The 15,947-nt window shown below is 41.5% G+C and overlaps 1 protein-coding gene across 3 annotated transcripts in view; it reads right to left on the bottom strand.

Annotated features, from left to right (window-relative positions):
* The window catches only part of PCSK1 (proprotein convertase subtilisin/kexin type 1), a 30,546-nt gene that overhangs the window by 11,506 nt on the left and 3,093 nt on the right, over positions 1 to 15,947 (bottom strand). For 2 of the 3 annotated variants that reach the window (XR_014172961.1, XM_081930554.1), the window contains exons 2-7: positions 12,772 to 12,876; positions 8,942 to 9,052; positions 7,859 to 8,005; positions 7,159 to 7,235; positions 5,573 to 5,661; positions 3,228 to 3,400 (exon numbers count right to left, since the gene is read on the bottom strand). Coding sequence is in view for 2 of the 3 variants with exons in the window: in XM_081930554.1 (XP_081786680.1) it covers positions 3,228 to 3,400; positions 5,573 to 5,661; positions 7,159 to 7,235; positions 7,859 to 8,005; positions 8,942 to 9,052; positions 12,772 to 12,876 (702 nt within the window). In the remaining variant the exon portion in view is untranslated. The remainder of the gene's footprint in view (positions 1 to 3,227; positions 3,401 to 5,572; positions 5,662 to 7,158; positions 7,236 to 7,858; positions 8,006 to 8,941; positions 9,053 to 12,771; positions 12,877 to 15,947) is intronic. The other variant, XM_081930555.1, reaches the window with a different exon arrangement.

Here is a 15,947-nt window from a genome sequence, read left to right as displayed (position 1 = left end):
GGATAAAAAGTGTCTGTGTCAAACGTATCTGTCAAAAGTCAGAAACCTTTGATTTTCCATGGGTGGGATAAATGGATGTGGCTAACTTATGTCCATTAATTTCAATGGGTTTACTCTACATATAACTTAGATAGATATAACTAAAAGCTCACAATCTGTTCCACCACCCACTGTTGCCTTTGGACCCACCCACCCTTGAATGGGGCCCCCAGAAGGTTGTCCTCAGGCCCTCAGGCTGAAAAAGGCTCCCCATGCCTGAGTCAGAGCAACAAGCAAACATGTGATGAATAAAATGCAACATTGTGCTGGGTCTCCAGCTACAAAGATGAATCCAAGAGCACCCCTAGACTATGTACCTGCTCCTTCAGGGGGAATTCAACCCCACCCAAAGCAGGCCATTGATCAGTTATCCTGACTCAGGAGCCACCCGCTCACAATGCCTCCATCTTGCCAGGATTCAGAATCAGTTTACTCACCCTCATATAGGCCACAACAGAGGCCATGCACTAGTCCAGGGCTGACATGGCACAATTAATTAAGAAGGATAAGGCAAGGAGGAAAACTTCTCCTTATCCACTTTTTCACCTTCTAAGCAAAAGCAAAAATAAAAAACCCCACCAATTCAATAGGGAGTAGCTCCAACTTCTTGGTCACTTTGGTTGCCTGTTTTGGAACCTTTCCCCATACTAGAGATAACCTTCCTGTAGTGATAACTATGAAAAAGATAAGTGAAGCACTAGAAAGGCTGCTGGTCTTCTAAACTGCCTTGCAGCCAAGTTGCTTTCTGTACATTTGTTGATGGATCACTTTCATAACTATGTCTATGCAAGTTGTTACTGCCAGCTAAAATGGGGCTCCCTGTGGTGCGATCTATGTGGGCCAACAGGCAAACTACAAAAATGGAGCAATATATTAAAAGCAAATACAATTAACTTCCATTGGATTTATACACAGGCCCTTATTCAAACTCAGGCCTTTTTATTTTTCAGCTGGAAGTCGCTGGAACTCAGTTCCGACATCTCTCAGGTGGACACCATTGCCATTGTAAGAGAACAAGGGAGGCACTTCTTTTTCTAGAAAAGCACCTCTTTTTCTAGAAAAATAGCACTGCTCAAATCTAATCCCAGACAGCTGATTTATTGCAAGTGCTACTAGGACGTGGCTGAGTATTCCCATTGACATCAAAAGATGCATCCTATTTGTTCAAATGGGCCCAGATGGGCACCATTATGTGGGTATAATGCATAGGTGTCAAATCTATGGGGCTGAGGCATCCCAATCTTGAGGGGCCAGGCCCTGCCAGGCCTCCCTGCAACAGCAGAGGACCTTGCCAGGCCTCCCCACAATGGTGGGGGGCCCCCCTGGAGCTACCCTCAGTGGCAAAGGGCCTCATTGGGCTTTGTGGCCTCCGCCCAATGAGCATGATGTCACATGTGTGTGTTGCATGTGTGACATCATGTGCACACAATGACCCCCCCATGTCATGCATGTCAGCACCTTTAGTACAATGCAAACAGATCTTCCTTCCTGGATCAGCAAACAGCATCGTTACCTTCAGAATCTACATTATTTTCCTTTATTACATATACAGGCCAACAAGATACAGTGGTACCTCGGGTTAAGTACTTATTTCGTTCTGGAGGTCCGTACTTAACCTGAAACTGTTCTTAACCTGAAGCACCACTTTAGCTAATGGGGTCTCCTGCTGCTGCCATGCCGCTGGAGCACGATTTCTGTTCTCATCCTGATGCAAAGTTCTTAACCTGAAGCACTATTTCTGGGTTAGCGGAGTCTGTAACCTGAAGCGTATGTAACCTGAAGTGTATGTAACCTGAGGTACCACTGTAATGACCAGTCCCCTCCAACAGCATACAAACTGATATTGTTAATTTGACTCAGCAACACACACACCCCAACACACACAAACAAAACACACTACAACCAACCATGCCCTGGGCCCTCTGATCTCCCAGCGCTGGCTTGGTATATGTGTATTTCATAGGTAGGCATGAATAAAAAGATGCCAGTAAAGGCTTGCATGATTTTTAGCTGGACTAAAGAGCTAGCATGACGGAATTTCTCCCCCCTCAATGTGCATTCTCACCATCTTAATTATAATTGGATTGAGTTACTCCATGGGATTACAAAATAATGCATAAAATCTTGGCATGTTAAAGAGAGACAAATGCAATATTCATGAAGCAGAAAGTTTCCATCAATATTTTATAGCAGCTCTTTGCACACACAAGACCCCCATTAGTATTGGAAGCAAAACAGGCAGTCAAGGAAACGAGCTGAAAGACAACGTGGGCTGCTGCTATCGAGATCTTGAGCTGAGCCCTAGAGTCTAAAAGCACCCCCCCCAAGTGCCCTGATTTTCCAGGGACATCCTGACTTCTCATTTGATCCTGGAATGTCCCTATTTTCCTCACCACTGCTGCCACCGCTTGTGGAGGAAGATGAGCTGGTGTTTGTCCTGAGTGGCAGCAGTGGCGGAGGCTGTGGCGGCTGAGGGAGCATCCTGTTGCCTCTCTATGGCCTCTCCAGGGCCACTGCCGCTGGCCTCCTCCCTTGGACAGCTCATAGCAGCTGCTGGAGAGCAAGCCAGGATGAGGCTGCTACCACTAAGGTCCAGCCCCACATGCCGCCGTGGCTCTGAGGGGCAGGCAGAGGGCAGGGCTGCCCTGGTTAGAAAGAAAGAAGAAGCGGAACAAAGTGCAAGGAGTCTTGATTTTTATTTTTTAAAAAAATATTTTGTGTGTCTAATCTTGTGCCTCTCTAAAATTTATTTATTGGTGTGTGTTTTTCTTTTTGTAAATCTACGAAAGAAAATGATAAAATAGAATCGGGATTAAGGGGTTTTCTCAAGATGGTGGAGGGCATGTGTGTTGTGTCCCATTGGTTTAGCAGTGGTAGGACTGCTAGGATAGGAAATGCTGGGGTGCTGGGTGGACAAAAAATAGGGAGTTGAGGTGGGTCAGTTGGGGGCAGGGATGGTGAGAAATGTCCCTATTTTCATCTGAGGAAAGTTGGAGGATATGTAAAAGCATTCAGCCACTCTTGCTCAACTTTTCTCTAGAACAGTTCCAGTTTTTCTAAAACAGCAGAACAAGGGAACAAGTCACATAAATACTGCTCCTTGGAACGAAACAAGTTCCCAGGCCCTATACCCTGACATGTATGAACTGCTTAAAAATACTGTGATTTTCTCGGTTAAGAGGCCTCACCTTTTTGATGCCGTATTCAAAAGCCTTCTGTGCCAGACGGCCAGGTCCCTCAACAGTTTTCCCATCATCATTTGGGCCCCAACTGGCACTATAAATATCCACATGATCTGGGCTGAAACCGATTGAACTTGCTTCTATGGCGTCTGTGACTATTCCGTCCAGCATTCTTATGCCTTAATGTGAGAAAGCAGAGAGACGGACAGAGACAGAGACAAACTAGTGGTTATTTCATGCTTTCTCAACGTTAGTATTATGAAACATTTCTTGTCGCTATAGAATAGAAATATATTATTATCCAATATAAGCTGCCAGGGCTTTAAAATACAATTGGCAGCGAAGAATTGGAAGAAACAAGATTTACCAACTATCAAAGAATGGCAGATGAAGATGATGGACTATATGGAACTTGCTGAACTGATTGGGAGACTCCGAGACCAGAGAGAAGAGACGGTGGAAGAAGATTGGAAGAAGTTCAAAGAATATTTGAAAAAAATGTTAATATTTAAATCCTAGAATAGCTTTGGAAGTGGATATAGGCTGCAGGGTTAGAATTAGAAGATAGTGTATTTTAAAATAGTATTATTTGTAAGTGATAAAATGTGAAGATTTTTATGGTAAAAGTAAGTCTGATTAAAAATGGTTAAAAATTATGATATATGTAAACTGCTAAAGATGAGGTAAAATGAAACTCAGATAGGGGGGACTTGGGGAAGCTCACCTAACAATGTTTAGAAAAAATAAGGATAAGACAAGAATTTGTTTGTATTGTCTGTTTTTCTGTTTGTGTTGTTTAGTTGTGTTATAAAATGAATAATTTTTTGGGGGGTGGGGTGGGGAAACAAACTAAAATACAATTGACATGGGCTAATGGGAGTTGTGGTCCAAAACTTCCAGGGGGCACCAGGTTGGGGAAGACTGATCCAGGGCTTTATTTGACGCAGGAGATTCAATTCCATACTCTCCAACATTTCTTCACTGAAAATAGGGACATGCTATTCCTACCATTTTCATCAGCAGCCTCACATTCTGATGACTGGGCCAATTCTGTCTTGAGAGGCAGTTGTTTCATTTAGGATGTTAGAAAGGTGTGAAGCAGGTTGATGAAGTCAGATTGGAATGTAGCATGATTGATAGCTTGCAAGGCAGGAGAGAAGGCTGTTAACTCAGAGGAATTCAAATGTGACAGCAGCCAGCACAGTTGTCTGCTCCACTTACAACTGTCCCATTTTCATTTTTTTATATATATGTAAAAAGAGCAATGTTTCTGCCCCCTTTAGTACTGCTTCAGAATCCTCTGTTAATCGAGATTTCTAAAATTCGGATGGGTGGGTAAAAAGGGGCTGTACAACATTAGCATACAATTTGAGCATAAGACAAGCAAATGACCTGGACACCACCAAGGTAATTGGGAAATTTGATTGATGACACTGTGAGAAAAGCTGTGTAGAAAAAAAATAAATCTTTTACTTTGCAGGCTACATTACTCTTGACAAGGCATTTGAACTACATGCCTGTCATTCTCAGATTTAAAAAGCAAAACATAAACAAGCCCCTATCTATTTCCGTATTACTCTTTCACTTAGACATGAACAAATGGCACTTAGGAGTTTTGGAAAACATACCTAGATTTGTTTATTATTATTATTTTTGCATTTTTATATTTATTTAACATTACTAGACTGACTACTATTTTTTCATCTTTTAAACATCCACAACGGGGTTGGGTTTTTTTTAAAAAAATAGTATTTCCACCAATTTTCCCATTAGTAAGCCACTTTCAGAATCATTAGAGAAGCATTTTCCATTAGAAAACCTATTATTTCCCATTAGAACAAGATCTTTTTCTTTCAAGTTGTGCCTGGTACTGGGAGTCCTAACTGTGACCTTTCCTCTTTGGCATAGGAGCCGAGTTCTTGGCTGTGCAGAGAAGCATTTACATGGCCCCTTCCACATTTGTGAAAGTGCATTGTATAGCCTCACAACTGAATTTTAGCCCATTTTAAAGGGAGATAGGAAGAAGCGCATATTAGCAGCCTAATTCTTGCACAGGTGCACAGGCAGAAAAAAACATGAGGGTTAAGTGAATATATTATTTTCTCTTAAAATAAAATAGAGCAATGACCCTGGGGAAAGGTTATAAGCCTTCTATAGCATGCAACTTTTGTAGCAATACTTTCCAGCCCTTCTGCATGGCCATTGCATATAACAGACTTCCTCTAATAATACAGTCTCACAATGCAAGTTGCTCCATTTACTTAGACCTCGAGCACATCCTTTGCTTAGACCTCGAGCACATCAGGGGCAGGAAACACTATTAAAACTGAATTTCTGTGTTGGATTCTTACCCCCAACTTTGGAATTGTATGCAACTCCTACTCCACATTTCAGGTTGTTGGCTTGCATGGCGATCTCTCCTGCACACCGTGTTCCATGTCTGCAACAAAACCCACAAGTCCATACCGATCATTTACAACTATTATTATGAATGATTATTCATTTGAATGTATCAGATTCACATGGAGCCCACAAGGATCAGATACTGTACTGTCATTGCCGTTCATTTGAATGATAAGCCGATTTTAATGAATTAATTCCAAGGGCAAACTTAGTTTCTCAAGTGAAAAAAGGAAAATACTATAAAGCAAAGCCTGCCTTGTTTCCAGTACACAAGATACCAAGGTATCTAGGAGGAAGAAAACAGAATTTATATGTATGGCTTGTCCTTGTTGCCAGTCCCAGGGTAAATGGTGACATGTTTTCTATGATGTGTTCTATATGATTGCTCACCTTCTGTAGATGAAAAGCTGCCTTATTTAGTAATACAGCTTTGTATGCAGTTGAGCTGTTGAACGCTGCCAGTCTGAATTCCATTTACATATTAATAAAGAGCTGATGTTATGCAGAAATGGTAGATTTTAGAGATAATGCCATTTGAATTGGAGGATAATGGTCTCCCATTGCCGATAACTGCTGCAGAGAAGCCGAGTGATGGATTTTCAAAAGGCTTGAAACATTAATCCGTTGAAAACCGTCTACTCCGGTGATATTATTTCTGTTATAAGAGCATCCATGTAGTAAATGAAATATCATTTTTGCCTGATAGATGCTGGCGAACCATCGTGTAAGTTCCTTATTGTGTCACTACAAACTGGCCTTCTAATTGGCTTGGAACAACTACTTGAGCTGGACTCCATGTTTGAAATGAGCCAATTCTCCTTGCCCTGGACTTCTCAAACTATCGTTCAAGGCCCAGCCTGCCGAAAAACCATATTGTACTATTTGATTGGCTAGAACAGAGGTGGGGAACCTGTGGCCCGCAACTGGATGATGTTAGACTACATTTCTCATCAGCCCCAGATAGCAGGGCCAATAGCCAGGGATTATGGGTATTGTAGTCCAGCAACAAACAAAAACTATAACTCCCCCCCAAGAGTTTAAAGGCTATAGATTGTTTAATTAGCCAAAGGCCTGGGGCAAATGGAATGGTTTTGCCTTGCGCCTAAAGATATGTAATGAAGGTACCAGGTGAACCTTCCTGGGGAGAGCATTCCACAAGTGGGGAGCCATCACAGAAAAGGCCCCTTCTCGTGTTGCCACCTTCCAGACCTCTCACGGAGGAGGCATATGAAGAAGGGCCTTGGATGATGATTGCAGGTTCCGGGTTGGTTCATATGGAGAAAAAGGGAGAACAAGGGGTGTAGCCATCCACTTTTGGATCTGCTCACACTCAGTTTTGGCTCAATCCCTGCTGACAGCCATCATGCAGTCCTCAGCAGAAAAATGGTTTCCCACCCCTGTGCTGGCTCATTTAAATAGCACCGTACATATTATGAAAGTGGCCAAAGTTCACCAATGGTCAACTACCAAGATTTGTTTGGCAGAGATTGTCAGCAGCATATATTAAAGAGAGAAACAGCAAGTCGTTACTCACTTGTTTTCATTTGTTGGGTCATATCTAGGAAATGGGTCGTGATCGTTGTCATTGAAATCATAACTTGCCTCAGGATCCTAAGTTGAAACAAAGGAAGAGGATGGATAAAGAACACTTCTGAAATTGCTGAGGCAGCAGAGATAAATTAATTCTAACTTTTTGAAAACACCCCCCATTTATTTATTTATTTATTTAGCAATTGCAGCAGCATGATAATATACAGGGCTTTTCTTCAGCTGGAAGTTGCCGGAACTCAGTTATGGCACCTGTCAGGTAGATGCCATTGCCATTCTAAGAGAACAAGGGAGGTGTTCATGGTGAGTTCCAGCACCTCTTTTTCTAGAAAAATAGCACTGATAATATATTTTAGTGACTACTCCTGTTAGTTTTTTTCTAACAGTTTTTTTATATTTACACACACACGAGCTCGTGAGAGACACTTGAACTATTGTTCAATATTAATTTGTTTAACTTTCTTTGTCGTCTTTGTAATCTCCTAGCCTTTATTGAAGGATTCCATTTTTATCCTCACAGTACCTACGTGAGGCAGTTCAGGCAGAGAGAGAGTGACTTGAAGGTCACCCAGTGAGCCTCATTGCTGAGCAGGGAGATAAAACTCATTTCCCACATCCAAGCCCCAAGAGTCTAGCCACTCCATTGGTAAATAATAACTGATTGATTGCTGAAGTATAAAACTCACATAGTTAATATAAATGTCGGTGTGGTTCCACTCCAAGCCATCATCAAGCACTGTTACGACAACACCTTTCCCAGTAATCCCTTTTTGCCACACAGGGATAACATGGAGATCCAATTTTGGCAGAGACGGAGTCATTCTTGTGTCTTGCTAGGAAAAATAAAGGATAATACATTCATATATATTTCTGGAGAAGGTGGGGACTGAACCTGGGAGTTCGTGCTTGCAAAGCATGTGCTCTCCTCCTCTCCAGTCAGATCAGCAGGGCTTAACTTTGGATTATGCCCAATAATTCTTGCAATGTACTTCCCAATCTTAAGCAAAAACAAGTCATATCATACTTAATGGGATTTGGTTCCCAGTAAGCATGCTGTAAATTGTACCCTGGTAGCCTGATCTTCTTTCCTCATAAATAATGTCTGTTGGGTCGGAACCATGCTCACTTGTGGGATGGGATTTCCCATTCTCTGTATCACAGTAGCAAACACAGAGTGTGGGGTATGGCACAATGGGCTGCTGATGGAGTTGGCAGAAATTGCGCCCCCCAATGTGTGAGTGGAAGTGCCTTCCTGCTCCCTTAGTTTGCTTCTGATTGCAAGTTCAATGCATTTTATTCTAACAATTGCAGTCGAGAGTTTATTCCAAACCACCAGTCTGTTCTTTGATAGCTGTTGAATTTTCCATTTTCAGAACCTGAATGTGTGTGTGGGGGGGGGAATAGTTGGTAGCCAGTGGCCAGTTACATGAGCAATAAGAAACTTATTAGAGAAAAGAAAAATCCATCTCAAAAGGTGAAAACATTTTGCAAAAGTTCTTGTGCCCTATGCTCTTAATTTTATAATTTGGAAGCCGAGAGTAGAAGGAGTAGAAAATTGCTTGTCAAGAGTTGAATACCTTGCATGTCTCATACAGTACAATCCTATGGATTGTTACTCAAAAGTAAGTCCCACTCGGTTCAGTGCAATGGTACTTGCTCCCTATGAAGGGTGTTTAGGATTGCAGCCTAAATGGTTGCACCGCAGCTCATAGATGACTTTTGACTTTTCTTAAGACATGTAGAGTCTACATATAAATGCAAGCTCTTACCAGATACCATTGTTGATTCCACATGGGGTCATTGAAAAGATTTTCTGCTGAGTCCCGCAATACCGAACGCTTACTTCTCTTCTTTTCATACTGTTGTTCTGCCCAAGACACCTGGAATATATTTGCCAATAGCAACATCTATAAAGAACCTTGAGTTTATTATTATTATCATTATTATTATTATTAGTAGTAGTAGTATTAGTGCACCAAACTATTTTTATTGCATTTTTATCCCACCCCTTTCCTAAGAATCTCAGAGGTGCATTTTAGACTCACAACATTTATGTCTTTTTTTAATTGTAGAGAAATCACTGTGGATATATATATATATATATATATATATATATATATATATATATATATAAAGGTAAAAGGAAGAACTTCCCTTAAAAACAACATCAACAAGCACACTGATCTCCACAGCCTCTCCAGCTTCCCAACTTTAATTAAAATCCAGGGATGATGTCCATGGGACTTTTCTAGACCTGGAAGTGCAAACCACTGGGGAGGCTGCTGAGAACTGGAGAAATATTTAATGGAAAGAAAAGTACCCAGATCAACCTTGCAATGATAACACAGCTGCTGAAATTCTAAAGCACTCCAAAAGTGAAGTAGAAAAACAGAATCCTCTTTCACAGGGGAAGAAAGCTTTTTTCCTTTTTTCTTTTTGAGAAACAGGCATACAGGTTTTTGGCACATCAGTAATAGAAAATGATTTCTCTCCTTTTTTAAGCAACAAGACTCACTCATATGTATAAAAAAACCTTATCCATGAGCTACAGTTTAACATTTAGCTGTGTGAACTAAAAACAATTATAGCAGTGAATGTGGGAGATATACTCTCTTGTTATACCAGTATCAAAGTTGTTTATTCACAGTCCATATGCTCTTCCACCTGGCCCTGTAACTACATCTCATTGCAAATCTCCATATTAAGAAAACTGTTACTATTAGATCACATCTAATAATGATATATAATAGAATAAGAGCATTAATGACAGAGGACTACACCCTATTTAATTTAGCATGTCTGTCTATGGAAGCATTAAGAGCATCCTACTTACTGGAAGATAGGTATAATTATTTTTATTTTTTTTTAGGTTGCTGGGTTGTTGTTGTTTAGTCTTGGCATATGGTGATTTATTACTTTAGGAAATTATATTAAATGATTCTAACTCAACATACTGTATTTTCTTTCTAAAAGGTAATTCAAGCCTGCTCTACCAACTGAACTATCCCAGCAAAGGGTATTTGCATTAAATCACAAGACAGGCATGCTCTATTTCATGTTGTAATATATCCTTGCAGATTAGGCATAACCCTGTTTGCAAAAGGTTGTAGCAAGAGCCAGGAAGCTGGCCTTCTTTAGCAGCTGCTGCTAGTGCAAATGTAATTAATATTGCACTGCACACATGTCAGAGTTGACCTCTAATACGGAAAACAAATTCTGCAACCAAGCCGTTGCATTTACAAAGCCTGGAGGACCACATTCTGATAAGTGCTCATTTTCGACAGATAGTTGTTTGAGGGGGCAGAGGGCAGGTTACTTAACTGACACCCATTCCCATTATGCAAAGTGGATCTCCCTGCTGATTATTTCATGTGTAGCACCAAATTTCACATGGAAAACATTGATGCCAATGAACATTGCAATGATGCAGTTTGGAAGGCAAATCTGCCATGCCTGTAAAGCACACTAGAATATACTGACCTGAACCAATCACCCCAGCCCCATAGTTCTTTGGCGGCTCAGGTTACAATCCAAGCTGAAAAAGAACTTCTCTTCCTACCTATATATCTGGCTGTGGCTGCAGTGATGGCAGCAAGGAAAGTCTTACTCCCTTTCGTTTCCTTTCACCTTCGTACTTGAAATGCTAGCACAGGGATGTCACAAAACCTGCATATCCCGGCATTCCTAGGGCCTGCAATTTGGCATAGCGGTATTTCAAGAACCAAAGAGGAAGGAGTGGGTAGGAGATAAAGAGGGGAGAGAGGAGGCAGAGATCTCACTCTGTCTCTGCCACTGACTCAGCAAACAGAAACAGCAGACTTCTGCATTAGTCAGGCAATTAGGTTTGTGTCTCACAATGTAAGGAGGGGATTCATACCCAGTTGGGCTGCTGGTGATGTAATTGGGAGCACAGTTGGGCTCAAAGTGGGCATAGGATAGAATCCAGTATACACAAAGCTTCTCCCCCTCGCCCCAACATGAGAGAACTCAGTTGGCTGAATCCAATTCTGAACTGAACTGGGAAGGGGGAAAGAGTTGCTGAGAATGCTCAAAGGATGTGAGCGATTGCCATCATGTCTGATGACGATGCCACCAAGACATCTGGTGTGGTGTGAACACTCTTCACTTTGTAGGCTGTTGCAGGTTACACCCCCGGTGTAGAGAGACACGACAGAGAAGCTGCTGTGGTGTGAACAAAAGAACATACACCCAATTGATTTCCCAGTGGCTATACCAAGAACTAAGATATCAACAATCAGCTGGTCTATGTTGCCCTTTGTTATCTGACACACATCTGCTTCTTGTCTTGTTTCCTAAGTACATAATTCCAGTAGCCAGTTGTCAAACTGCTGGCCAAGATTCTACATCAAGATCTGGACCTTCTCATTTGCTAACACTTTGCTTCTTAGAATTTGCACTGTCATCACAATTTCCCTCTTCCTTCACCTTTTGTTTTCTTTAAAAAGCAAGGAATCTGTTGCATTTTAAGTAGCATTGCCATATTTCAAAAATGACAACCCAGACACAAAAGTTGTTGTTTTTTGGCAAGTTGTTGAGTGTTGCCAATTTCCACAGACTCCCCTTGGGCTAGTTCCTCAATGAACCCCAAAATTTCTGATGATTATATTTTTCACCCTTTTGTGGGGCAAATCTTGATATTGACACCATGAGGCAACAATAGCCCTACTATGCAAACATTATCTACTTGCCATAAATTTCAGCAGTCTGCTTCACTCTCCTATGTTCAGGGCTGGCCCTACCATTAGGCAGCAGATACCAGGAGGAAGCAGCTCCCCTGAACCACCTGGTCACTTCCACCTGTCGAAAATCAGAGGTGTATGTGCCACACAGCCTGTTGGGCATCTGCTAAGCCCTCAAGTGCTGTGGAGGATAACATCCCATTGCCAGAGCTGAAATAAGGCCCTATCTGCAACATTTAAAGGAGTTTCGTGTCACTTTAAACACTCATGGCTCCCTCCATAGAATCCTAGGAACTGTAGTTTTTTAAGAGTTCTGCGATTTGTTAGACTTATATTCCCACCATAGAGCTGCTGTTTCTAGAGTAGTTCAACAAGCAATCCCAGGTAACTCTGGGAACTGAAATGGAATAGAGTGGAATAGAGGTCTCCTAACAACTCTCAGGACACATAACAAACTACAATTCCTGGGGTTCTTTGGGAGAAACCATGACTGTTTAAAGTGGTATCATGGTAAACTTGGGGCCTAAGATTCAACTGCTGGTCCAGTCAGCTTCTGTACCTTAAACTAAGGGTGGGGGGAGCCATTTGACACCGACAGAGCAAACTTGTGACAGCTGTGGACCTCCCCATGTAACTTTGAGCCAGACAGTGTATCTCAGCCTAACTACCTTACAAGATTGTTGTAGGGATAAAAATGGTTGAAGAGAACCATAGGCAATCCCTTAATCTCCTTGAGGAAAGGGGAGATATGAATTTAATAAATAAATTAAAGGCCAGAGGAGACTGCAATCCTATGTAAGTTTGCTCAGAAGTAAGCCCATCTGGGTTCATGGGGGCTCATTCCCTTGTAAGTGTATTCAGTTTTGCAATCTCCGGGAAACTGCAAATGCAATACTTACGCGTTGATCATCCAAGAGTCTTTTTGTGATGTGAGTAGCACTCCTTCGCAACCTTCTAGGATGGCTCTTATGTCTAAATAGATAATGATTTTCAAGTGATCCAATCTGCAATACACAGGATGATTTCTGAGATATTTTCCCACAGGGAGCAAACAGTCAATAGCAACGGATAATTGGAATTTCCCAGAAATGCTTCAAATATAAGAACATTAAATTTTGCTGGATAAAATATTTATTCAAAAGCAGAAGTGCAAAGACTGTGGGAACAGAACTGTGTCTCCACCAATATTTTCCAAGCAATTAAACACATGAATAATTGTCAACATACACTGTTTTTAAACTAATAGTAATGTGTCTTGAATAGAGCAATGTGTTGAAAATATGCACAGAGGACAGGATTTTTCTTAGAATTAAAAGGAACAAATAGGTTCCAACTCTATTACCCATCTATGTGTACAGACGATTAACTGTTAGGTGCTTTTTGTTTAGAGCATAGGATTTCTCCATCCTTATCCTCAACCAAAACAAAGGCTGAGGACATGTAAATGCATTTGCCTACCTTCATTTGCCAAGGCTTCTCCTCATCAGACCCTGTTTGAATCTTTTCAGTTCCAGATGGACAGACAGATGATAGATAGATAGATGATAGATAGATAGATGATAGATAGATAGATAGATAGATAGATAGATAGATAGATAGATAGATGATAGATGATAGATGATAGATAGATGATAGATAGATAGATGATAGATGATAGATAGATGATAGATGATAGATAGATAGATAGATAGATAGATAGATAGATAGATAGATAGATAGATGATAGATAGATAGATAGATGATAGATAGATAGATGATAGATAGATGATAGATGATAGATGATAGATAGATAGATGATAGATAGATAGATAGATGATAGATAGATATAGATAGATAGATAGATAGATGATAGATAGATATAGATAGATGATAGATAGATAATGATAGATAATAGATGATAGATGATAGATAGATAGGGAACTGAAAGGATTCAAACACAAAGGAGTCCCAGGTGTCAAAAAAGCTTATTTATGTATGCTACTACTGCAGCCCATGTTTTGCTAGCCCCCAAATGGAAAAGAAGCGAGGTCCTAACCAAAGAAGACTGGCAACTTAGCTGATGGAGTACGCGCAGCTTGCAGATTTAACATATAGAATAAGAGAACAAGAAGAACATACGTTTAAAGAAGACTGGAAAATGTTTACTGAATATGTGGGTGAAAATTGTGTTCATTTAAAAACGCTGGTAGCATTAAGATAAATTCAGCAGTGTAAATAAGTTTTGATGGATGTAGCAATGGATTACTGAGCGGTTTAGTTCATGCAAACTATGCAGGGGTGTGTGGTATGCAAAATGAACCACGGAAAGAAAAGAAGGGAAGTAATAGATTTAAGGTTGTCTAAATGAATATTTTGAAATGTAAATTAGAATAAATAAATAAATAAATAAATATCACATAAAACAGGATACAGGCCCCTCTAGCCCAGCTTCCTGTCCCACCATGGCTCCTAGATACCTGTGGGAAACCCAGAAGCAGGACATGAGTAAAAGAACACCCTCCCCTTCTGGGGTTTGCAGCTGCTGGTAAAGGTAAAGGGACCCCTGACCGTTAGGTTCAGTCGCAGACGACTCTGGGGTTCCGGCGCTCATCTCGCTTTATTGGCCGAGGGAGCTGGTGTACAGCTTCCGGGTCATGTGGCCAGCATGACTAAGCCGCTTCTGGTGAACCAGAGCAGCACATGGAAACGCCGTTTACCTTCCCACCGGAGTGGTACCTATTTATCTACTTGCACTTTGACGTGCTTTTGAACTGCTAGGCTGGCAGGAGCAGGGACCGAGCAACGGGAGCTCACCCTGTTGTAGGGATTCGAATTGCCAATCTTCCGATTGGCAATCCCTAGGCTCAGTGGTTTAGACCACAGCGCCACCTGCTTCCCTTTCGCAGCAGCTGGTACTCAGAAGCAATGCTGACTCCAACTGTGGAGGCAGAGCACGGCCACCTCATGATGTATTCCACTCTGTCTTCCTCGCTTTTCTCTTATCCAATGGCCTTGCTCTGGATTTCATTAGACAGCACTTCTTGGATTCCCCACAGCTCATTTCATCATTTCCCATTCTTTCTCTGTAACATTGATTTCCCCCCGTATATAGTCGTCTTGCTCATCTCTGGGATATTAGAGCGAATGATATATGGAATCGCTGTCGGCCTGAGTGCAACATGTTCAGTGCCCTCCACTTCTAATTACCAAGTGATCATCACCGAAATGATAATTGGTAGAAATGTCTACAGTAGTTTTGTTTGCATTGTTCTGCTGAAATAGCCTGCTTCAGCAATGCCACAGTGATCTTGTGCAGCAGCCTTACAAATTCTGGCTTGCTTAGAATCCTCATTTTTCCTACTTTGTGTTCTGGCAGTTGGAACTCATGTTACATGGATATGCAGATTTTTGAGAGGACATTTACTTGGGCAGAAAAGCAGGTCTAAATCAGCATGGATGGAGATCTAATTCCCTTTGCTTAGGTGGCACCAGAAACATAACTCCTATTTGTTGGGTTCTAATGGCCTGGCATGCGTGGTTCTGTTTTAAAATTCCTGGCACATTGGCCGCAACAGTAGCAGGTCGTAGACTCCAGCCATTTAAATGCAATTATGAGCAAATGTTAGGAATCATGTGGAAATCTAGATGGAGGAGAGGTGATCAATGCATGCCTAGAAACTACCCAGCTAGTGGCATAATACAGGAAGTGTTAAAACAGAGATAAGAGCTTGAGTGATTCTGCCTTCTGTTAAGCACTAAATGAGCTGAGTTTCAGTTCTGCTCAGCAACAATTATTACCGGGTTTTTAATTGGGACAGGAAATGTGAGCTCCTAGAGCTACAACTGTTGCCTGATTCAGGCAGTATGAACACAGGTTGGTTGCCACTGAAATCACTTCTGGGGCTCCAGGTAGCCACTCATATAAGCCTGCCAGCGGTTAGTAAATAGCCATGCTAGGGCCACTGCCCCCAGTGGATCTGGCAAACATTTGCCAGAGCCAGTTATAGGTGTTGCGGCTGTGTTGTGGAGCTCCTACCACGTGGAAGTGGTTTACTGCTGATGGCAGCCAGCACCATATTTACAGCACTAGGACCTG

The sequence above is a fragment of the Podarcis melisellensis genome (assembly GCF_964234715.1).
Source record: "Podarcis melisellensis genome assembly, chromosome: 11".
Classification (NCBI taxonomy): domain Eukaryota; kingdom Metazoa; phylum Chordata; class Lepidosauria; order Squamata; family Lacertidae; genus Podarcis; species Podarcis melisellensis.
The sequence above is the reverse complement of the archived record's forward strand: the minus strand, read 5'-3'. Positions and strand labels throughout refer to the sequence as shown.